The sequence below is a fragment of the Lichenostomus cassidix genome, chromosome 1 (genome assembly GCF_008360975.1).
Source record: "Lichenostomus cassidix isolate B80296 chromosome 1, HeHo_3.0, whole genome shotgun sequence".
Taxonomy (NCBI): domain Eukaryota; kingdom Metazoa; phylum Chordata; class Aves; order Passeriformes; family Meliphagidae; genus Lichenostomus; species Lichenostomus cassidix.
Window position 1 is genome coordinate 91830392 of NC_139479.1, and position 23440 is coordinate 91853831.

At 44.2% G+C, this 23440-nt stretch overlaps 1 protein-coding gene across 4 annotated transcripts in view; it reads left to right on the forward strand.

The window, feature by feature from the left end:
- The window catches only part of LSAMP (limbic system associated membrane protein), a 1003974-nt gene that overhangs the window by 671714 nt on the left and 308820 nt on the right, over window positions 1-23440 (forward strand). For 2 of the 4 annotated variants that reach the window (XM_085070827.1, XM_085070845.1), the window contains exon 2: window positions 21155-21233. In XM_085070827.1, coding sequence (XP_084926953.1) covers window positions 21155-21233 — 79 coding nt within the window. Of the gene's footprint in view, window positions 1-20590; window positions 21234-23440 lie in introns of those variants that run through there. The other 2 variants (XM_085070817.1, XM_085070836.1) reach the window with 2 other exon arrangements.

Sequence of the window (23440 nt, forward strand, 5' to 3'; positions counted from 1 at the left end):
CAGAGTAACACTGTGATTGTGGAGCGATTCATTTCCTCTGCCTGTGCCTCAGTTTCTCCATCTGTGAACCTGTTGAGGACACAGGTTTGTTATATTGCATTGTGTATTTGAGATTGCTGTATTGTCTGCAAAGGTGGTTGTAATCCTCAGATGTTGTGGGAGTGGGAAGGATTATCATCATTATTTCTGACAGGCAGCTATAATTCATCTTTGCTTACCAGACCCCTATGGTAGTTTTATTGTGAAATGAGTAAAGGTTATTTCAGTGTGGGAATCATGTGAGCTTATTTGTTGTTGAGCCTGATAATAAATTGGATCCAGACAGTGTTGCCTGAGCTGTGCAAACAGAAAAAATTTTATGATTCTTAATTTAATTTGTGCTTTCTATTTCACACGATTTGTATTCTCTCAAAGTCTGAAAACACTTCTTCACCATTTGATCTGGACTTTTCCCATTTGATGAATGGTGATTATTTCCTTTGCTCCTTTCCTGATTTTTTTTCTCTGTTTTGTATAAAGTACAAAACAACCCCTTAATTAAGTCAGGCTCTTGAAAGTAAAGCTTTTTTAAGTTATTTTAAGCTCCCTCCACTGGAGGTTTCTGCAACAGCATTGGAGAATGAAGTAACCTGGGATAAATACCATTTGAGTTGGTTTTATGCGCTGCATTCCTGTGAGAATTATACAAAAAAGAGGTGGTGGTTATCTTTTCTTTAGGGCCACCATTTTCTTTGATGGGATCTTAAAGCATTTGACATACACTAAAGGCTTAACCCTCACCACAGACCTTTGGGAAGCAAATAGAGTACTTTCAGGGCAAAATACATGGCTTCAGTTTAGAAGCAACCTTGAAGGGATGCACCAAGGAATAGGATGAGAGGAGGAATGCAGGATCGTGGTGAAAGCTGCGGAGAAGTTTCTTGCACCATTTTGAATGGACAGCAAATGTAGTAGCAGAAGAAAAGGTGGTATTGTCCAAACTGAGAAAGATAGAAAAGGAATTGAATGAAAGGCGCACAGGATTGAATGAAATAAATTCACAAAAAGAAAACTCTGCAAGTATTCTTCACAGCACTTTGCCTCCTAAGTGTCACTGCACACTCTTCTATCCCATGCCTTCTGCTCAGAAGGACTTTTTAAATTCCTCTTGCATGCTGCGGTGAAATCCCTCTCAGAAACCTGCTGCTTGGAGGAAAGCAGTGTTGCTGCAGGTCACCCTGGCCCTCCTCATCTCTGCATAGAGGCTTGGGAAAATTCCCTTTGCAGGTGGAGCTCTGCAAAGGTGTGGGTGAGCGTGCAGAGAGAAAACTGCATCTCATGGTGGGTTTTTTCTTCGTTTTTGTGTACGGCTTCTAATAGCTGTGTAATAAACCAGTATTGATGAAAGAGGTCATTTACCATTAACTTATTTAGTTTTCTGCAATGAGCTAATGTTTAATTAATGTGCAATAACTTTTGCGACCAAATGTATCCTTTTAGATTTACTACAGGGGACAGTTTGAAAATCAACTTAAGTGGTCAATGACTGCAAATGTATTTATTAAGGTTTAAACATGTGTAAATGAGTTTGTGCTTATTTGCAGAGCTGTTAAACTACAGTAAATATGCTATTTGTCAATTGGTGGTTAATTAACATCCATTAGTTCTCCATTAAGAACGCAGTTTGGTGTCTGAATTTCCTTGCTTTAGTACTAACTTTGAATTAGGGCTGTGTATGTTTTCCTCTTCATACACAGCAGTTTTCCAAATCCCGTGCCAGTTCTTGGAACTTACCTTGTGAGGCAGGAAATTCAAAAAGGGAGAAATGGAATTTTACTGCCCAATGTCACAGCTCCTATTTAGCAACTCGGCAGCTTCCTTCTTCACATATCTTTCTTTCCCAGACTTTGGTGGCCAGTGCAAGTTGTGGAGCTGTCCCAGGTGTTTAATGCCTTGGTGCCTCTGTGAGGGTTTTAGGAGACATTTAAGAGTTGCTAAAGGCTGCACGGAACATGCAGACAGCGAGGATCGTGGAGCTCCTGTTTCATCCCAAAGAAAATTTCCAAGGTTGACTGACATTCCTGAGGGAAGGCTTTTGGGGGTGAGGTACAGGGAGTATCCCCTCTCAGCCGGCTATGTCAGCAAACAACCACAAGGTGACACTGTCCCAGTACATTATTTATGTTTTGACAGAGGAACGTATATTAATACATTCCGCACAAAAGATGGTTCTAAGCATCAGCGTCTGCTCCCTGTTTCCTAACTGAGAATTAAAGGTCTGAGGCAGGCATCGTGCACTTGTTAAATCTAGAAATCAGGGAGATTTTCAAACTGCATCAAATTGAGATGATGGAGTATGTTGCTTACAGGTAGAGCTGGGGAAAGTCCTGTTTCTTTCTTCAGTTATGCAAATATGCAAGTAGAGATATATAGGTCTGAGAGGCTTTTTACAAGCTAGGCTTTTTTCCAGAAACATGTAATAATTTATTTGTTTATTTATTTATTTAATTATTTGAATGCTTTGCTTATTTGCTGGAATTGGTGTTGGATGGTTCCATCGAGTGAGGTTAAGCTGTGCTCTGTGTGTAACTCAGGTGTAGAGTAAATAAGTCCTGGTGTAGACCCGACACACGTGGGAATGGCTGATAAAATAAGCACCTGAAAATGAGGCACCATATTGTCTGTCAGGTTTTACAGTCAGACATGGTATCAGAAGCATCTGTGGGGGGAAAAAACATCTGTAAAATACACTAAAATATAGGTGAAAGGTATTTTAGTAAGAGTAGATCTGGACCTGATTTTCCCCTGCTGGATATTTCTTTACATATGGCCATCCTGGTTTGCCAGGTCAGGTTTAAAGAGTTAACTGGGCTGTTTGTGTGCATAATCATGAATAATCAGCTGAACCTGATACTGTTCAGTTGCCACATGCTCTGTGCTTGCAAATATCTACTTTGGTTTTACTAACATTAGCTAAATTGGTAGAAATATTAACTGCTTCCTCTTGATTTCTCCCTCAAGAACCTGCAGTCTGCCTGCGGTTTGTTGCTCTGAATTTATTAAAGGAGCAGTCAGAGAAAACAACAGAAGTTTAATCAGCTCAGTCTCGTTTGATCAAAGTCCCCCCTTCAGCAGCCTCGTAGTTGGGACCACCAAGATAAATTGCACAGTGTGTGTTTAAGGGAAGTGAGACTGAAGCATTGAAACACTCAGGCCAGTTAAGGAAATGCAGTAAATATAATTGGGCTTCCCTAGAACAGCACAAGCTTGGTCAGGCTCTTTCTGGTCCCATTGCCAGCATATTTCCAGCCTCACAGGGAAGGAAGTTTTTTGTGGTACTTGACACGGTAGTTGGGTGCTTTATCAATAGGCATGTGGGTATGTAACCCAGCTTCTGGCAAGTTATATTAGCAGCCTTGGTTTGAGGTGAGACATCTGTAAGTAGCAATCATGACTTGTCCTCCTCTTCCCTGACAATTCTAGACAGGCAGGTCCTTGACAGAGCAAGTCTCTGAGTTGGGAACAAGGGGACATGATGACTGTCTCAGTTGCACACATAAACCCAAGGTGGCAGCTGCAGCAGAAACTCTCCTTTGGCAGTCTGTACACGAGCTTGACCTGAAAGAACTCATCCCAAAAAGTAAAGTCTCTGTAGGATGCTTTACTGACTCATAGGAAGGGAGCCGGACTGGATTCTAAAGCAAGAAATTGTCCATTGAGGCTGTTGGGTCTCACATTTACTTTGCTAAATTGTCCAGCCCTCCTTGCTGCAGTCAGTGCTTCCCATTCAAGAGCTCAGTATAGGGAGTGAGGAATGGTTTGGTGATGTTTTTCTGCAGAACAGTAGGACAGGCAGGCCCAGCCTTAGGGAAGGATGGGGACAGGCAGTGCCTAACTAATAGAGTTATCAAGTTCATTGGGGAAACATGAACTACAGCTCCCAGGAGGCATTCCCTTCCCACAGGCAGATGTATTGTTGAGAGACTCAAACAAAAATGCATTAAATTCAGAATGGTGAAATATTTGGTTCCATTGAAAACAGCAACATTTCCTAATCAACCTTGGCACTTTTTAAAGCGCTCTTGAGTTAGGAAATTTTGAAAATAATATTTCAACACTTATCTCTAATTTAGGATGAATACCTGTGATGAAGTTGTTGGAATTTTCCACCAGGAAAAAGTTCTGATTTGGTCTTTTTCTGAGCTCAGCTTTAAAAATTGAGGTAGCGGCACTTGTTTCTGTGAAGTGCTTTGATATCCATGGATGAAAAGAACTATAGAAGTGCTAATTATTGTCATACTGGTTTTAATTATTCTGTCATACTGACGGAGCAACTGCCAGTTTTCAGCCAGCAAAATTTTTTACAAGATGTTGTCCAGTCCACATTTTTCGCAGAAACAGTCAAATACTTCTTTTTGTTTTAAAAGGAAGAAAAAAAATAAAATCTTCTCCGTCCTCAGCAGCTGCTACAGTTCTCTGATAGAAGTTCAAATCTGCCTGCATTTGTACAGGATGTTAGTATCAGGATGGTAATGAAGAGAGGAGAGATGGAAAGCTCCAATTGTTAGATATTGCAGAGAAAACAGTGGGAAGAGCTAGCAAGGGTGAGACGCTCTGAGATTTGGTGCCTACAATAATTTACAATGGAAAATGTGCTTCCCAAAAATTCAGGAAAGATGTGATTTTGTCCTCTCTTGTTATTGCTGTTCCTGTTATTTATTCGAAGTACATTTTATTCTTTTTCTGGGAAGTACTGTATTTCCAGTCAGCTCAAACCAACACAGCTGAACTTTTAAATTCAACCAGTTTAAAGAAAAACTTTGTTTACGCAGCAGTATCACCAACCCTCATGAGAGCTGTAGTTTAAAGGCCTCAGTGCTCTTATCTTTTCAGCCATTCTTCCTGGCTGTGCTACAACTCCCCTAAGGCATCACTTGCTTCATCCAAGGCCAGTGTCATGTCAGTGGAACCCCACAGCTACACTGGAGGAAAGTGTTTATCTCTGCAAAACTACCCAGCAAAAATCTGAGGGGTTTACCTAAGGTGCTTCAGCAAAGGCACAGCACCTGGTGAGACAGTGCTGACTGGAGTTTAATGCATAAGGAAGGTTTTAGGGCCAAGCAAACAAGCATGCACAAGCCTACCTAGCGTGTTCTGTTCTTAGGGTGGAACTATCAGTGCTGTGATTTGAACCGTGCAGTGACTGGCTCTTAGTGAGTGACCCGAGCTACAACCCAAATATGAGCCAGGGCAGCTGTGGAAATGGTCTAATGCTATTCATATTACACAGCCATTCCCAGGGGATAAGAAATTGTCACCTGGTAAGGACATCTCAAGTTGGTAACTCAGCTCCAGAGGTGCTGTATTTTGGCAGAGGCTCTTTCTGTCTGTGCAATTTGTGGGAATAAGATGAAGATGTGCAGAACACTTCAAAATTGCATTATGCCAATCCAGAGAAAAAGGACTTGCAGAAGACACAACTGGCTTTGGCATGTCACTACCTCACTGTCATGGCTTTGTGTGTCCCTATGTCAGCAAACATATCTAGGGCAGGCAGTGACTCTTCAAGACTGACACTGACACTGAAAAAGCAACAGTGATATTCCTTTGGGGAAGAGACTTTCCTCCCTGGTCTGGCAAATGACATGTCAGACCATTAAAACACAGAGATAGTTTGCTTTTCCCCCATTTTCACTTTTTGTTTGCTTTCTGTTTATTTCCAGTGATGTAGTCTGGTTCCTCAAAGCCAACATGATGCAGCAAATGGAAACCTAAGCAAAGTCTTAAATACCCAAGACCTTCCACATGTTTTCTTTGTTTTAGTGTTAAAAAAAAATAAAAGGTCATTTATGTAAAAGCCTTTGATGCAGCAAGCCGTAATATTATGTTGGGGTTTATTAATTTGAAGCAGAAAGATTTTTCCTGTCACTGCAGTTACTACTCAGTTGTTGCCTGAGGATTATGAGGCTTTTAAACACATAATATGCAGTTATTTTTCCTGTTCTGGAGAGAGCCTGGTGGTTCTCCATGTGAGTCAGCTGTAAAGCAGAGGAAGCACACACAGTGAATGTGTCACCAGGGCCTTAAGCACCTCTTTTAGACTCTGTGATGGTGGTTTGGTGCCTCACTGGGCATTTCTATGCCTCACCAACTAGATCTCTGGCCTGGTGGCATCGGGTGACTGTCCCACCTGAGGAAGTAAAAGGTCAGAAGAAAAAATATAACTTTGGTGACTTGCATGAAGAAACAGCAGAAAGGAAGTGATGAATACATGGGGACTAGCCCTTTCTCTGAAGGGGCAGTCAGTATATTTAATGTGTTGTTGAACCTCAAAGGCAGGAAATTCACTTTTGGAACTAATTTTGAAAACCTAAATTGAAGTCATGTAAAAGTAGCTTGTAGACTTGGGGAAATTCTCTTACGGAATACTGTTGTTTAGGAAAGGAAAATCAGGGTGGATTCACCTTGAAGGTCACAGGTAGGTGATGACTACCACAGCAGGTAGCATCTTCTTTCCTACCCTACAGTCAGAAATCATGAACCAAAGCAAGACAATTTCAGGACAAGCCTCAGTTTGTGTGTGGGAATCGAGGCGCAGCAGTTGACATTCTGCCACCCTGCTGGCCAGGCTGCACCTCCTGGTGCCCAGGACCAGGTTTGTGCTATAAACCTTCGTTGCTCTGGTCTCAGGCACGAGGAAATGTGATGCTGAATGTGACACTACCGGAGCCAAAGTGCAGATGCAGCTCTCTGGCCTTGTAATCCTTTTGCCAAGAGTGTTTGCTGGAGGAATGAAGAGATAGGAAGTACGTTACAGCCGCATCAGCAGAATGTTAACTTAGGATGGCTTTGCCAACATAGTGAAACCTTCAGGTCTTTCTCACAGGAGCTTTAAGGTGAAGCTGTCTTTGGGGGTGTGTATTAACAGCCTAATGAAAACAAGGCAGTATGATTTTAACATATGTTAAGCATAATGGCAAGAAGGAGCTTGAGGTTTAACTAACTGAGTTTTAATACATCATGGAAGCATACTGCCTTATTTGTGCTAAGCTGTTAATACACATTAGCTAGTTAAATACATGTTCTTTGCACTTCTTAAATCCCAGTATGAATATTTTTCTTAAAAGAACATCTATACCAAGTTAAAATCCTAAATGCAGGCCCTGATTGGAATTTTCCGGCTTTTTTTTATGAATATAAGTCTTACTGCGGGGTTTCTGTATTTTCTTTTGAGGATGTCTGATGAGGGAACAAGAAGAAACGTTTCTACATTGGTTTTTCTTCTTTACTTCTTATTGCTTATATTCCAAATGTTGTTAAGAAATAATGAGAAAGCATTAATCATTTCTCTGGCTGGTCTAAGACAAAAGGAGAGAATGTACAAATCATACTGAATGCTTTGCAGGTTTTTTTAAACACTTCCTACTCTTAAGCTCTATTTCCCTTTGCCTTAATTTTCTAAAGTTTTGTATTCTGACTTAGTGTTAATTGGAAGTAGTTGCTGTATTTGCCAGATGAGTCATCAAAACAGCTTTGTATCTTTCAGAGGGATGTTAGAATTTGGCAATCTCTTCCACTCTGGTGAAATAATCGAGTGTTGTGGTTTAACCCCAGCCAGCAACCAAGCACCACCTGCTGCTTGCCCAGCTCCCCCTCACCCCAGTGGATGGGGAGGAGAATCAGGGGAAAAAAAAAGGAAAATTCATGTGTTGAGACAAGAACAGCACAACAACAGAAACAAAGTAAAATATAATAACAATAGTAATAAAAAGAAGAGAGAGATAAAACCCCCAAGAAAAACAAGTGATCCATAACTCAATTGCTCACCACTCACTGACTGATGACAAACCCATCCCCAGACTGCAATCAGCTCCTCTTCTGAGTGACTCCCTGAGTCGTGTATAAACTGAGCATGATATTCTATGGTATGAAATATCCCTTTGGTCTTTGGGAGTCAGCTGTTCTGACCATGCTTATCACAGGTTTTTGTGCTCCTCCATGGCAGAGCATGGAAAATGGAGAGGTCTTTGACTTACGGGAAGCACTAATTAGCAACAACCAACATATCAATGTGTTACCAACATTATTCTCATACTGAACCCAAAACACAGAATGGTTCCCACTACTAAGAAAAAAATTAACTCTATTCCATCCAAAACCAGGACACTGAGGAAGACTAGAGCTATAAGCTGCTGGGGAAAGTTGTCCAGAACTGCTGGATTCAGGGAATCAGGCATAGTTGAGCAGCTTGTTCATCCTTTTAGGATTTCCCATTACAGCTTCATTAGCTCGATAATCATATTCTAATCACAAAATGTTTCTCTATGTCTCAACCCCATCCATCTTTCTTGCAGCTATCCAAACACTTGTCAGCTTTATGGAAAGATACTACAGGAACTAGAAACAACAGATACCACCTTCACATTGTAAAAGCTCTTGACTGCAGAGCTAAGGGTCATCTGTCCAATACTGATGACATCTTGAATCTTTCTGTAGGGAGTTGAATACACCTAGTCAACTAAAAGCATATTGCATGTTCCCCGTTGATCAAGATATTGACTTTATCCTGGTCAATGTGTCCAAACAGCATGTTTTAAGATTGGCTCCTGAGAGTGAGGGCATCTTTAGAAAACCGAAGAACCATCATGGAAATTATAAGGAAGTCTTGACTTTCTGGTGAAATAGGGGATTTTTGCCCTTTCCGTCTGAGTTGATTTGGTTTATTTTCTTTCTGTAAGCATTGCTTCCTGACAAAAAGGCCATGGAGCTTAAAACGTAATATTTTTCCTATTCAGTCATCCCAGTGTGTTGGAATATCACATATGCCAGTCTCACCTTGCTCACACTCACGCACACACAGAGCATGATGGTGTCACATGCCTCTTTCCACAAAGGATTGCACCCTGACCCTCCTTCACCAGTTTCCTTCCTTATGGACTTGCAGTGCCTGGTACATCACCAGCAGCTCTGTTGTGCTGTGTAGGTAAAGTGGGGAGAGTTCACCTTGCATGAAACCCAAATCCTTTGTGTAATTCTCTGTGGCAGTAAGAGCAAACCACCTTCCAGTCCAAAGATTTAAGCCATGACACATTCCAACTTTCCTGTGTATAAACAGAACTTCAGCTTCATAGGGATTTCTCACTGCAGAGCTTTGAGGGACTGCAGGCACATTAAATATGGTGTTGATGTCTTGCAGTTTCCTTTGGATATTTTTGAGTGTTCAGGGCCTTTTCTCTGCTTTAATCAATTGTGCTTGATTTGCACAGTGGCATAGAATGTACAGTATACAGTACAGAATACAGTACAGAACCCTTACCAGAGTCACAGAATCATAGAATGGCTTGGGTTTCAAGAGACCTTAAAGGTCATCAGCTTCCAGCCCCACTGCCATGGGCAGGGTCACCTTCCACTAGAACAGGTTGCTCAAAGCCCCATCCAGCCTAGTCTTGAATGCTTCCAGGATGGGGCATCCACAGCTTCTCTGAGCTACCTGTCCATTGTCTTACCACCCTCATAGTAAAGAATTTCTTCCTACTATCTAATCTAACCTTACTCTCTTTCCATTTAAAGCCATTTCTCCTTGTCCTATCACTATGTGCCCTCGTTAATAGTCCTTCTCCAGCCTTCCTGTAGTCCAGCTCAGAAGAATGTAAAAGCAGCAAGGGTCATCCAGAGGTTTTCTGTTAACTCTATAAACACCTGCATGATGGCTCTCAGCATTCATTTACAGACATTACATTTACCAAAATGCTTAGATTTCACTTCAGCCTCACTTTTCATTCCCTTGTCTTTACTTGTGTGGTATTAGTGCAAATGCATTAGTGTGATGGTTTTCAGTGAGCAGTCAGGAGTTTTGTACGAGCAGTGGGTCTCAACGGGCAAACCTTTCCGCACAGGTATCCCTGCTGCTTTTTGAACCTTGACCGTTGCTTACGGATATCTCAGTCTTTAAGCTGTGCAATACAGGCTGAAATTTTCCACTGGTGTGAACAATGCATCCTCAGTGCCATCAGAGGTGTATTGTGAACAAGGCATCGGCTTTTCATGAAGCACTCGTCAAACACTTACCAGCAGTGGACAGATTTGCTTCAGAAGGTCTCGAACAACAGTGTGATCTGTATGGGATACATTGCTTGTGGCTAGGAGTTTGATCAGTGTGGCCTCTCAGTGCCTGAGTTTTATTGTTGATTGAACAATGGCAGTAAGACTGGCAATTTGTAATTACAGCATATTCAGCTAGTGCAGATATTTCCCAGGGGAACATTCTCATGCATCCATGTTTGTCTGAGGTAAGAGGAAGAAGCTTTTCAAAATCATACTATAATATGTGTTTTGTTATGTCACTTACTAGAGGAGAGGAAAAGTCTGGAACTAATCCATGCTTCCTGAGAGCCAAATCTGTTTGATCCCCAATACCCCTTTCTTGTCAGCTAAAAATTCCCTTTCTCCTCACTGAGCGCATAACAGATTTTCCTGTATGGTTTTCAATTGCCTCTTGGCTCTGGAGGATTGGCTTAGCTTGTGACAGGACAGAGAGAGGACATATCAGCTCTCTCTATGGCATTGAGTTCTCTTGGGTGGGTGGGTGGTGTGTACAAGCACACAGTCAGTACTTTATTTAACAAATGCCAGTGACAGCAGCTCTTTCTGTGGAATGTTATGTCATTAGACTGGGGTCTCTTGCTGCTGGCCATTCAAGTGCTTTTGGAAAGCTTTCACAGGTGAGTGGAGATGTCCCACTGAACATTGTCCTTGTGGTAGAGGGAAATGGAGTTAAGGTACCTGCTTGGCTCTTTCTGTCACATGATGACACATGGGCAGAGAGGCTGTAAGATTATGGGCTTCCTGCTGGCATTGGTTCTCGCATTCTCCTCTGCAGAAAATAGTTCTTGAATAGGTACCCCAGTCTGAACACTGCTTTCACTTCATATTGTGTTCTAATAATATCACACAAGAGACATGAAATGGCTTTGATCACGGGGAGTAAATGCCACCAAATATTCTTCTTCCTGCAGCCTTTTCCTTGCTACATTAAAAATTCATGGGCAATAGCAGCTTCTTCTTTTCAGGACTTAGCTACATCAGCAGATGGTGAGAGTGGGCAGGAATACCAGGGCATGTTGATGGACAGAACAGGGGTGTCCTGAACGAGCTGGGTGCGGGAGAAATTTGCACTTAATTTGCTTATGCTGGGTCTGTCTGAAGGCAGCCAGATTCACTGTTTGTTCTTCCCTTTGATGAGCAATGAGCTTACTGGAAAATTGTTGTAGTTAAGTCAAGTTGACATGAATCTGAAGGTGTGCCTTAATTTGTGTGTTTGCTTTGTTCTTTGTGTTGCACTTGTTCTCCAGCCAAGAGCAGTTTACACAGAATGAGAGAGGTGGATTTCAAGAAATGAAATCATAACCTCACACAAATCGGTGGCAAAGGTCCACTTCATTATATCCACCTGATTCATCCAAGGGGCCACTACCTGTCAGGGTTGCCTTTGACATCTCAGACACTGACAGGTAACTTTAATGGGAACGTTCTTTGCTTTTTAGGCTCCTTCTTCCACAGAATCCTCATCACATCAGAAAGTAATCCGTTGCATTTGGCAGTCAAGTTTTATCACCCTAAGCTGTAGGAAGTTTTCTTGCCAGCCCCTTTGTGCTGTGCTCTCACCAGGTGAAACATAGCTCTGGTAAACCATTCTTACCATTATTTCTCATAATTGTCGGTGAAAGTGGTTGTCTTACCAAAAGTCCAGAAGCAGATATTTGAGTGACTTGGAGCCCTCCATTTCACAAATTCAGGCCTCCCCTGGATTCCCACTGCTGTCTGGAAAACATGGGATGATTCCTTGCCAACTGAAAGCATAAGGTGAAAAGGTGTTATGGACAATGCCTTTGGCTAAAAAATAGATTTTCCTGGAGGACAGTTGTGGTATCCTCACCCACAAGTGCCATAGGTGTGGTATTTGGAGTTCATCTTCCACTCCATTCCTCTATCAGAGGGCAAGTAATGAAGCATGTAAGTGCCCTATTCAGAGCTCCATCTCTTCATCAAAGGTTTTCTTTGGGCCTTTTCTTATTATCTTGCGCCAGTCTGATCCAACTTCAGTGACTTCTTTTCACATCTCTTGCCTTTGTTCAGCCAGCTGCTGTAGTGCTCTGACCAACCTGCTCTTTGTCCTTCCCTGATCTCTGCCTGCTGGAAGAAGCTAGCAGTCTCATTACTTTTTTTTTTTTTTTTTTTTTAACTGGTGTGTTGTATAAATTAAGAAAGTAATAAAGTGTCACTGAAGGCCAGGGCTATGCACAAACCCCCAGGGGTTTCACAGGAAGCAATGCTTCCATTCCTGTGTGGGTTGTGGGCTCTTTGTTTTACAAAGCCCTGCCAGCTGCTGGATCTTACAGGTTGCTGGAGCTGAGTAAATTGTCTGTGTGTGTGTGTCTGTGTGTGTGTGTGTGTGTTTGCTGGCACTTCATGGCCTGAGCCAGGTCAAGAAAGTCTTTTATAAATGCCCCCCCCCCAATTGTAGGGAGCTCTTTCAGGATGTATGCATCCCTCATCCAGACTCTTAGCAGAGTAATAAGCAGTGGTTCAGGGAAGAATTTCTGTTCCTTGAAAGGTATTGCTTTTTCTGAGAGGCATTGCTTCATCTGAGCAGTTTGCAAGTTTGTCCATACTTGGGTTTGTTTCACTTTATCCATGCTGATTTAAACATGAGCTGGGATGAAATGGAATCAGGGTGGTTCTGAGATGAGGAGGAGCTGCTGCTGCAAGTGGTGAAGCCCACAGGCCACACAGCTGCATGGCCACTGCATCTGAGCACAGCACTGGAGGTTCCTCAGTCCTGTCTGACAGAACAAGCTGCTGTCAGGAATCACCTCCAACAAAATGCCTCCTCTTCCTGAGAAGTTACCTAATTTCTGCACCTCCTGGTGGGCAGGTCCTCTGTTGTTCTGCCCCTGCTCCTACTTCCCCCTTCCCCATGCTCGGACTTAGACCTAAAACTGACCCTACTTCTTTACTATCTGGCCCATATCAAGGACAGTGATATTAATTTTGTGTCTGCCAGCTCTCTTAGAGGCTGCTAAAAACATCCTATTTTCCTCTCTGGCACCAGGTGTTAGGCATTTGTGGCAAAGCATTGGACTAGGAACAAAAGTGGTACAAAGTAAGACTCAAACGGTTACAATATAATATTTCAAAGAGATAGTATTTAACAATAGGCAAACATTTAAGCAGACAAATGCATTATTCAATTCAATGGCTGAATGATAAAGGAAATAACGTTTGTGTTTAAAACAACAGGAAAAATTCCTAACGTGGTGTGGTAATTAATCATTGAACCCAAGAAGTGGGTGAGTTTCTGTGGCTTGAGGCAGGCAGCTGGATAGGATGATCTGAGAAGTCCCTTCTAGCTTTAAAATGTATGAATATGTCATGACTTGACAGAAATGGGCCATGGGAGCAACCTAGGAAAGGGAGAGAAACTTGAAAATATCAGGGTGAGAAGTTTAGAGGAGAGATGAGAAGAAAAGCTGCAACATAAAAAAGTTTATGCTGAACAACTAGGTATGCATTGACTCTAAATACTGATGAAGAGACATCCCTGACCTGTAGCCTATAAGAATAGTATTAACTGAGCCTGTGTGTGTGGGACAGTTCTCCTGACTTTTAATCTTGAAGATCTGGACATGTTAAAAGATGTGTTTTCCTCATTTTCAGACCTGATCACAGTGAAATGGATTGGAAGTGTTTTGAGAAGCTTGAATTCAGGCAGGTCATAGTTTCAAAGGAACTTCATCCAGATTTTTACATACAAATTTATTTTCCTGTCTGTTGTATGTGAGGCTTTTTGACAGTGCCTTGTGTTTTGATAACACCAAAAACTTGAGAATCCTTCTTGTCTTGCTGCAGGCCTCAGTTTAAGTTTCATAAAAGCTATGCTGGAGGTGTTGTAATGGACAAGAAAATGCATGGCACAAGAGCCTGCTGCACTCTATTCTTCACAATAAAATTAATTCTGTGCTAATGATGGATGTGTAGCATGTATCATTTCGGCTAGACTTTGGAGCTCTCTTCAAAATCCTCGCTGTCAGAGTGATTATGCTCATCCATTAGCATTGTGTCAAGAACTCCATGCCAGAACAGGTAATCAAATATGCATCAGGGCTCAGCAGGATGGGTTTGACCACCTCTTAGCTGTATAGAATTCCTGTCTGCAACGATCTACATCCCTTGCAGCTGCTAGGCAGTGTTTTTGGGGCCTGTTAAAGGAGTATGTTGGAAATAGGTCACGCCTGGCATGTTCTGTAGATTGAGTCTTGCAGGGGCTTTCCATAGAGTAGTGTCAGATTGTGTCACATCACCCTGCAGCCTTCGGTGCTTCACTCTGTGTGTGCGACTGGAAGCTTATGTGAGGGTCTCTGCTGTGGAGCTGTAAACTTTGACACATCCTGAGAGACAGGACAATTTTAAATGGTTAAATTAGGCATCTGCTCTGAGTGCCCTCAAGAGAAGATTACCTCTCTGAGGGCAGAGGGAGTCTAGGGAAATTAACTTTTTATGTCGCTGTGACTGCTTCATTAAGTAATTTACCCAAATTCACTGAGGAAATTTGGACTGTCCTCTTAGAACTTCCCAACCTTTGGGTCATCTCTCAGCTTCTGTGTTGAGAGGGACTGTTAAACATTACAGTCACTTGTGAAGTCAATCCTAATTACTTTTGTTGAGAGTGGTAAATATTCACCAGCCATGAGAGGACAGTTTTGGGTGGATAAGAGGACTAAGCAGATAGAGCTACTGCTTTCCTATGGGGATGTAAATTATTTAAAGACCTGTAGGGATGAACTCTGGCTCTGCCTGACTCATCAAGTGCTATGTGACATTGGCAAAGCAACTATTCACTGCCAAATATAAAGAGATCTTGAAGCTGTCCTCAGTGGGAGGTATGGACTGCTTGTCTAAATTTGCATGCCTAACTCCTACAGGAGTTTAGAAATCACAGGTTGACATACTACCTTGTTCCCATGAGACATGTCAGAACTGGGATCAGCTATTTCTTGCTGCTAAAGCCATGAGCCAGCCTTTCTTGTGGGGAGAGGTCCCACAGTTTCCCACTGGGGCTGCTGACTGGGCTGAGAGACGGCAGGCAGCTTGGCTCCCTGCCCACAGCAGCACTGGCTGAGCAGCCTGGCCTCCAGTGGTTTCAAAATGATTTGACACCCTCTGGCAAACTGCAGCTGCTGAGTCCAGTCCTGAGCTATTGGTAAGGAAGTCACTGATGGTATGTGATCTTCCAGGGAAAAGGCAGTGTCATGCTCTTGACACTATTGATGACTTTTATTCTTGTATTGTTATATTTATATAAGAATGGAAGGACAACATTTAAGCAAAAAAAGAAGCACTCTCTGTGTATTGCCTCTCTCAAGTAGTAAGGGCCTGGTTACAAAGGAGTCTGTAGTTCTACAAGCACTTGCTGTGATAGCAACCAGTAATTAAGGCAACAAACCATCTGCAGTACTAATTCTTTAATTCTGCTTGGTCATACTGATGAAAAAAGGCATCTTTTCCTAATTTCCTCCTGTCCAGCCTTCAGATTTGGTCTTTAACTGAAGGTGAAACTTTCTGAAAAGTGTGAGCACAAAATCTCTTCATCCAGCTAAACAAGTTTTTTTCTTCTTTCAAAGGTGGTAACACAGTTCTCTACCCATGCAGCACAGAAGATGAACTTCACAACTTGTGTTTAGCTGGTGAAAATCAGCATAGCTCTTCTGACAGTGGTGGTGATATGTCAGCTTACAGCAATTGAGAACCTGGCCCTTGACCTCTAAATTGTCCACACCAAGGAGATCAATTGTGAAACCAGATCGATTGCATAGTAACAAGGTTACAAATTGGTGAAAATCAGCCCTTGTTCTTGTACAGGAGGGAGTTCTGTTACAGCTCAGTGACCACCCTTGGAGAGAGGTGTTGTGCATGCATGTTATCATCTGCAGTTATGGCCTGGCTGAGTGCTCTCGGTGCAGTAAATTCTTCTACCTAATGAGGTACTTACTTTAGAGGAAGCTTGGTCTTGTATTACATGTCTGGATGGTAGCCTAGGCTCCAAACTGGCTCTCTTTTTCAGCATCAAAAGGCAGTTTAATTTTTAGTCTTGCAAAGTATTCATAAAAACCATATACATGTATTTTTCTCACAGTGCAGAATTTTTCCCTTTAATAAATGTTTCGTAAGTTTGCTTTTCCATCTCTCTTGTAGCCCTGCTTTTCCTCCTTTTCTTCTACTAGTGTGGCTCCCTGTATCCCAAGGACCAAAGGAGAATGGAACATAACTGCTTAATTGCAGTGGGATGCTGCCCTTGCACATCAGAGCAGAAATGTGTGCATGTGGGAGCTGCAGGTACAGGAATGAAGAGGGGAAGGCAAGATCACCACAGTCCTTCCACAGTCCCTTAATCTTCCTCCCCATGTGGTGAAACCCCTTTGGCTCATCCTCGTTCCTCTCCATAACTCCTCTGCCAATGCGACAAAATTGCATTTTCTCTTCATGGCTGAGAGCTTTGAGCAGGCTCTGCTGCACAGTGCACCAGTGTATCTTGACTAAACACGTTATAGCTCACAAAACATCATACGTTTTCTCTCATTGTTGCAGATATCCCAAATAAAGTCCCTATGTGCCCAGGCTCTGCTGGCAGAGCCATTGCACAGTCCCCTTAAAACTATTGTGTCAGTTATGATAGGGTCTGGAGACTTGTGTGAGCAGTTTGCTGATATTTTTCAGAAATGCCTTTTCCCTGATTCCAGCAATATTTGGGATCAAGTCACCAGTTTTGGTGTGGCTGGTAGTGAATGAAAGTCAAGTGAGAACAGTCCCATTTTGTGGCTGTTTGTGGTGTGAGCCTCGTTCCTAGAGGGCAGCCATCCACATCATACAGATGGTTGCTGCAGTTGGCATTGAGTGAAGTTCATGGATGGCTCTTTGCATTTAGCCACCTCAAATGCAAAAAAAAAACCCCATTCCTGTTTGTGGACCGAGTCCATGCTTTCAGTGTCTCTTGGCTCTCCATGAAAAGCAGATGGCACTTCAGGTTTTCACAATGTCAGTCCCTGACTATCTGAAAAACTGAGCTGCCACACAGGTAGGCAGAGGTGACCTGTCCTAGGGCATCTCAACATGGCATATCTCACCACATCTCCTGCCCATCTCCAGGACCAGCATGGAGACTCTCTCCTTTAGCTGGCCTAGGTGTCCACACTGTGGTATCTTCAGCCCATTCCCCTCAGATCCAGGGAAAGCAGGGATAGCCAGGCTGCCTCAGCTCATGCTGCCGTTTTCCTTCCAGCTTATACAAAAACAAATCCCACATCCATAGTGTGGAAACACAGATACCTTCCTGAACCTGCCATCCAAACTTTTCTGTCATGTCTCTGGATGTACCATACAGCCTGTGTTGCTCTAGGCCCTGTTCTCTTTGAACAGGGTTTAAGTGTTTTTCATAGGAGGGGATTGATGTGGTTCCTGTAGGGCTGGGCTCATGCTGCTCCATCCATTCCTGAACTGCACAGTGACAACATTTAGTTGGTAGTGCCAGTCCTGCACCTACCAGGAGTATTGATGAATGGCATTAAAAGGCTGCAGTTTGGATTTGTGGTGTCCATGCTCTGACTGTTCACCTGAAGGTAGGAAAGTTAGGAGCCAGACCTGCTGTTTCGTTATCTGCTTCCAGCAGGGGGAGATGGGTCCAGAGAGTTATTTCTTCTGGGAAGACATACAAAATAACATTATTTATTTTGCTCATGAGGCGCTCTCGTAGGATTTGTGTGATTCCTGCTTCCTTGGCCTTTTACACCTATGCTACCCTTTCCTTTTGCTTATGAATGCTTCTAAAAGCAAATAAGACCTATAAGCTTTAGGTTTTGTTTATGTTTCATATTTCATAAGGTTTACAAGACTCTCAAGGGAATTTCTTCCTCGTCTGTCTGTTTTTTATTATTATTATTATTATTATTATTATTATTAAGTAGTTATGCTACAGTGGTTCTAATGAGGATTGTGTAAGTGTGTAAGATGAGGAAGTCATTCCCTGTGCTGCTGTATCAGCAGAGAGGGGCCTCTGAGTCCTCTGTGATGCACCTCTCTTGGTAGGGAGGCATGGCCATATGCTGTCCCACCTTGAATCAGGATCTTACTGGAGTCTGGAGACAGAATTCCTTCTTTCTGCCTCCCTGAAACCCCCTCTGTCGTTCTCTGTATAAAACATATTGGTGCCACTTTCTATGAACTATATTTAACTAAGCATTAAATTTAGATTTAACTGGATAGTTATTGCCTCCTAAGTAAATACTCTGAGATAAGGAAATATTTAGTGAGCTCTAGCAGTTGGGTGGCAGATGCTTCTTGCATTGCATAATAGTTAATCTTCGACAAATATGTTTTCCTTACTCCACAGGCATTTAATTAACATACAATAGCTCTTATTAAGCATAGATGAAACATATGTGGGATACCCTTGTAAAAAGGATCCATGCAACACTGGCTTGTGAGAGGGGTGCATTTCTTTCATTGGTAACTTCATATGGGACCAGGTCTTTCAGCTGTACTCAAAGTCTGCCACGGGAGTGCAGAGGCTTCTTCTTGGTGATGCCTCTCTTCTGGAATGCCAACAGCCTGATGCATCTCTGTCCCTTGCACTGTCATTCATCCTAGACAAGTGGTTACTGGTCAGCAATCAGGTGTCAGCAGCATGGTCTTCTCCAGAGCAATATCCTTGTGGGGTGGCATCTCTCTCTGCAGTAGCTTGGAAACACTGAGTGTGTGGATTAACCCCTTCAGCTCCTCATTCCTCTCCCCCTCTGGTGCTACCCTTGCCAAGTCTACTGCAGAGGAAATGTCAGACTCGCCTCACTCCTTGGCTTGAATACAAAGCACTCATGTCTTCTTGCTGCTGCATGCGTGGCACTGGAGCAGCAGTGTCATGACCTTAGTCCTTAATTTGAAGGCCTTTAACACTTGCAGGGATTGTTTAAGTACTCACAGACAGTGCGGCCTTTCCATGCCAAGGCTGCAGGGGCCAGTTTCTAGGAGTTCAGAAAGCATTGGATGTATTCCTGGAAGAAGAAAATCATTCAAGTACCATTAACTACAAAGGCAGTGCCACTGGCTGGGGACATGCCTTAGCCATAAATCTCTAGAAATAGATAAGTGCCCTGGGGCAGTACCACTGCACTTGCCTTGTGCTTGTGAGCTTCCCTTGGCTTTGGCTTAAGGCTGCTTGGAGACAGGATGAAGGGTTAGAGGGGACCTTTGATCTGGTCCCACATGGCCATTTCCATGGCAGTGACATTCCTTATGTCTCTTCAGTTTGGGTGCGCTGTATCCCACAAAGCTGTAGGAGCAGAGTGAAGCAGGCAGTGTAGAATACCTGCTTTTTTCCCTTCCTGCACACACATGTAGTGCTGTGACCGTACAAGACAGCAGCTCTCAGCCGAGTAACCCCATGGCTTTTGGTGCACCTGATTCTCTGGGCCCCTCTCAACCCTCCCTTTCCCTCTTTGCTTCCCCATCCCAGCCCCACCGTGCTTCGGTCTCAAAAGGGTTACACCGGCGAAGCATCCCTGGGAGCACTTCTGATCCCTCCCGCAGGCAGAGACCGGGCTGGTGGAATGGCAGGCAGGCATCAGCAATAAACCATACGGCTTATTCCTTTCCATTAATTTAATCTCCCCTGTCTTTGCGGTGGCGGTGGGCTGCGGCCGCCGGAGCGTTCGCGGCGGGCAGCGCTGCTGCCGGCGGGGCTCAGCTGCGGGCTCTGGCAGCCGGCAGCACAGGCCGAGCATTCACACCGCGGGCAGCTCAATGCCGGCATTGTCTCCGCTCCGTCCCTCCGAGGCTGGGAAACGAGCTGGGGGGCGGGAAGGGCTGAGTGCAGAGAGGTGGGAGGGAGGGAGGGATGTACAACTGTTTATCTGGCGACAGGAAAGTCTGAGAGGGGAAGAAGCGAGGTTTGAGGCTGCAGAGGCAGTTGCCAAGGATGCTGCTCTGTAAATCAGCTAGCGTGTGGCTTCAGGCCGCTAAGCCAAGTTGTTTGCACTTTTGGCCACAGACCCGCTTTCCTCACTATTTCATCTTGAGAATATTGGCTGTACCTTCCTCCGTCCTCTGTGCCCTACTCCCGGTGCTTCCCTCCCGCTCAGCAGCTCCCGGCTGCTCTGCTTCCCGCTCCGGTTCCCCGCTCGCTCTCCCCTTCTCCTCCTCTCTCCAGCCCCGTCTCCCTCTCCCATCCCCTTCCCTCTCTGCCTCTCCCTCCCCCGCTTTCCTTCGGGGCTTCCCCCCCTCTGCCTCGCAGCCCTGCCGCCTTTCCAAGCCCCGTGTCCCTGCTGCAGTGCCCCCTCCCCTCCCGGCCGCCGCTCCGTGTCCCCGCGGGCAGCCGCGCTCCCGGTGGGGCTCGGCGCTCTCGGGGCGCCCGCGGCAGAGGGATGGGGAGCTCGGCCCGCGGCTCCCTCCGCGCCCGCCGCCGCTGTGCTGCCGAGCTGCCGTCTCACGAGTAAGGCTCCCTCCTCCCTCTCTCCCTCTCTCCTCCTCCTCCTCCTCCTCCCTCCCTCGCTCCGCCTGGGAAAGTGGGTTAGGAGGGAGCGCGGGGCTGGAGGCTGCACAGCCACAGGACTATCCCCTCCCGCATCCCGGCGGCACAGGATTCCTCTTGTTCCTTTTCCTTTTTTTTTTTTTTTTCCCACCTCTCTTCATCACTCTGAACGGGTCGATTTAATTGTTATTATTTCGTAATTATTTTGCTACCTGACTTTTCCTCTTGCTTCTTTTTTTTGCCCCCCTTTTTTATTTGAAGGCTGTGCTAAGACTTTTTTTTTGGAGAGCCATTTAAAAAAAAAAAAAAAAGGCAAGGAAGGGAAAGGAGCCAGCAAGAGACTGAAAAGAGCAAGAGAAAGTGGCAGCTGAGAAGGACTGTGAAATCACCTCCCCTTTCTTGGGCTGTCGATCAGAGCGAGAGTTGTACATTATTATTATTGTTTTTCTTTCTACGTCTATCTGTCCAAATACACAGGCAGAGAAAGAGACAAGTACTGACAGTGAAACTCGACGAGACCAGCCATGGTAGCAAGGGCTCAGCCTGATCGGAAACAATTACCGCTGGTCCTACTGAGATTGCTTTGCCTTCTCCCTACAGGGCTGCCAGTCCGCAGCGTGGATTTTACCCGAGGTACCGATAACATCACCGTGAGGCAAGGGGACACAGCCATCCTCAGGTAGGGCATTTTGCCAACTTTTCCTCTTCTGTGTGTGCATCTATATTTCCATGTATGCAACGTATACGTGTGACGTGATACAGATTTGTGTGTGTATGTCTCTGTGAGAGTGTGTGTTGTTTTACCTCTCAAACTGCAGTAGCAGCAGCTGCTACAAACAGGCTCTGCGTGTGTGTTTGTGCTTTAATATGAAAAAATTGCGAAGCTTTTGGACACTTTTTGCTACACTATCCTCTATGTAGTGCTCTGGATCAAAAGAATTTCACTGGGGAAAGATCTGCTTGTGTTAGCCGGCTCTTGTGAACGTACACTTTCCACCAGCCCTGCAGTATCAATAGAGGAATCGAAAAAGGGATCCAGCTGTGCTTGCCAGATGTTCCATTGATCTTCCCATGCTTCTTTTTGTACATATGCAAAAAACTTTATCCCTGGTGCTGCCAGAACTCTCGGGCAAGTTCTTTTGGGAAACTCTTGTAATTTAATTTTATTGATTTATTTTCCTGCACTTTGGGGAGGGAACATGGATACAATAGTTGAAAAGGCTGGTGAAAAAATGGTGTAGGAACTCTGACATTTACAAAGATTGTATCTTAGTGTGTTGTGTTTTTTGCAGGCTAAATAAATGAGTGTATGTTGTGCCTGTGTGTCTGGTTTTGATGAGTGTATCTTTGCACATGAGACCTTGCTTACTGGCAGCATTGAGTGCTATATTTCTGTTTTCATTGTGCAGGTTTCCAAAGGTACTTCTGACACTACTTGGGCTTTCAGTTAGGAGTGTCCCAAATAGCTGAACTGCAGCAGTCTTTTTCCTGTAGGTTTCTTTTTCAAATTCTGCCTTGCTCAACTTACCTGCAGTAAGTTCCCTCCTGAAGGAGAATTCTGCGTGTGTGAGATGTGTATGGCCATAAAACTACTGGGTGCAATTTAAAATAAGTCTGTGATCTGTATGAGGAGCTGATAGTGCACAAACCCTGAAGCATCAAGGGAGCAATCCCCTAGCAAGGCTAACAGCAGCAGCAAAGTTTTCTTTCTCTTTCTGTGAAATAAATCCTGCTGGATGTCACCAAACACTCTGCTACACGATCCCCTGTGTCCTGCATCCCTCCCATTTAATGATAGAGGGAAGAAGGATGCTAGAAGAGGGATGTGTGCGTATGCATATCGCTTCGGTCGCCTCCCATGTCCTAGGTTGTTTTGATCCTGGAATATCCATTCAGCAGCTTCCATTCCCCAGCTCTCCAGACTTGTTAACTTGAATGTAAGATTTATCCACACGGAGTAATAGGATTTACAGAGTAATTCATCTGCCTTGCATATGCAATGGAAGCGGTTTAGATTCGACATGGTAAACACCTAACAAGGGGTGTTGCCTCTGACTCCAGCTTCTCTACTCTCTCTTCCACTCACTACCAATTCATCTATCCCATTAACCCTTTCCTAGCAGGACTCCTAGCTGACTTATCCCATTTTTAAAGGCAAATCACTTCCATCAATCATTTATTTTGGAGGGGCTGCTCAGACAGATGTTTGCCAGCATATGTTTGGTACATGCAGCAGCAGACAAGTCATTAAGCTCACTTGCCCAGACAGGGGTCACTAGATTTCTATTTCCCACTTAACCTTGGAGCTTTTGAGTTTATCTAGATGCTGTGTGCTAAAGCTGCATTTGCAGCTGAGAGGACTAAGCGGATGGTGGAGATGGTGCCTGCATGTGCTGCGTGTAAAGCGTTCCTTCATCAGCAAGCTCCACGGGGCTGCATGGGAGAGTGGTTTCAGTGATTGCGTGTGGCATGCCAGTGTTATGTCAGGCACTAAAATAAAACACCTGAGCGAAGTGATCCAGCTGTGTCAGCCAGATGTGTGCCAAGTGACACAGTCTGCAGGAGCAGCACACCACCCGGCCATGTAAATGCTTGCCCCGAGCAATACTGTGTTCCTGGCAGGCTGCATTTCTGTCAGAAGTGACTGTGGCCAGTGCACAGACTTTACCTTTTTCCTTCAGCTGCCTGCCTAAGCTCTTTAAGCAGATCTGGCCAGCTATATGCTTTTCACGTTTCCTAGGAAAGACAGCTGCCTCCTCTCCCTTTCCCTGAGACCAGCCCCAGGTTTCTGGGATGTTTCAGTTCCTCCTTCAGAGAAGAGGCAGAAACCAGGCTGTACTGGGAGATAGGACTGCCACATGAAGGAAGGTGTAAGATTTCCCTTTG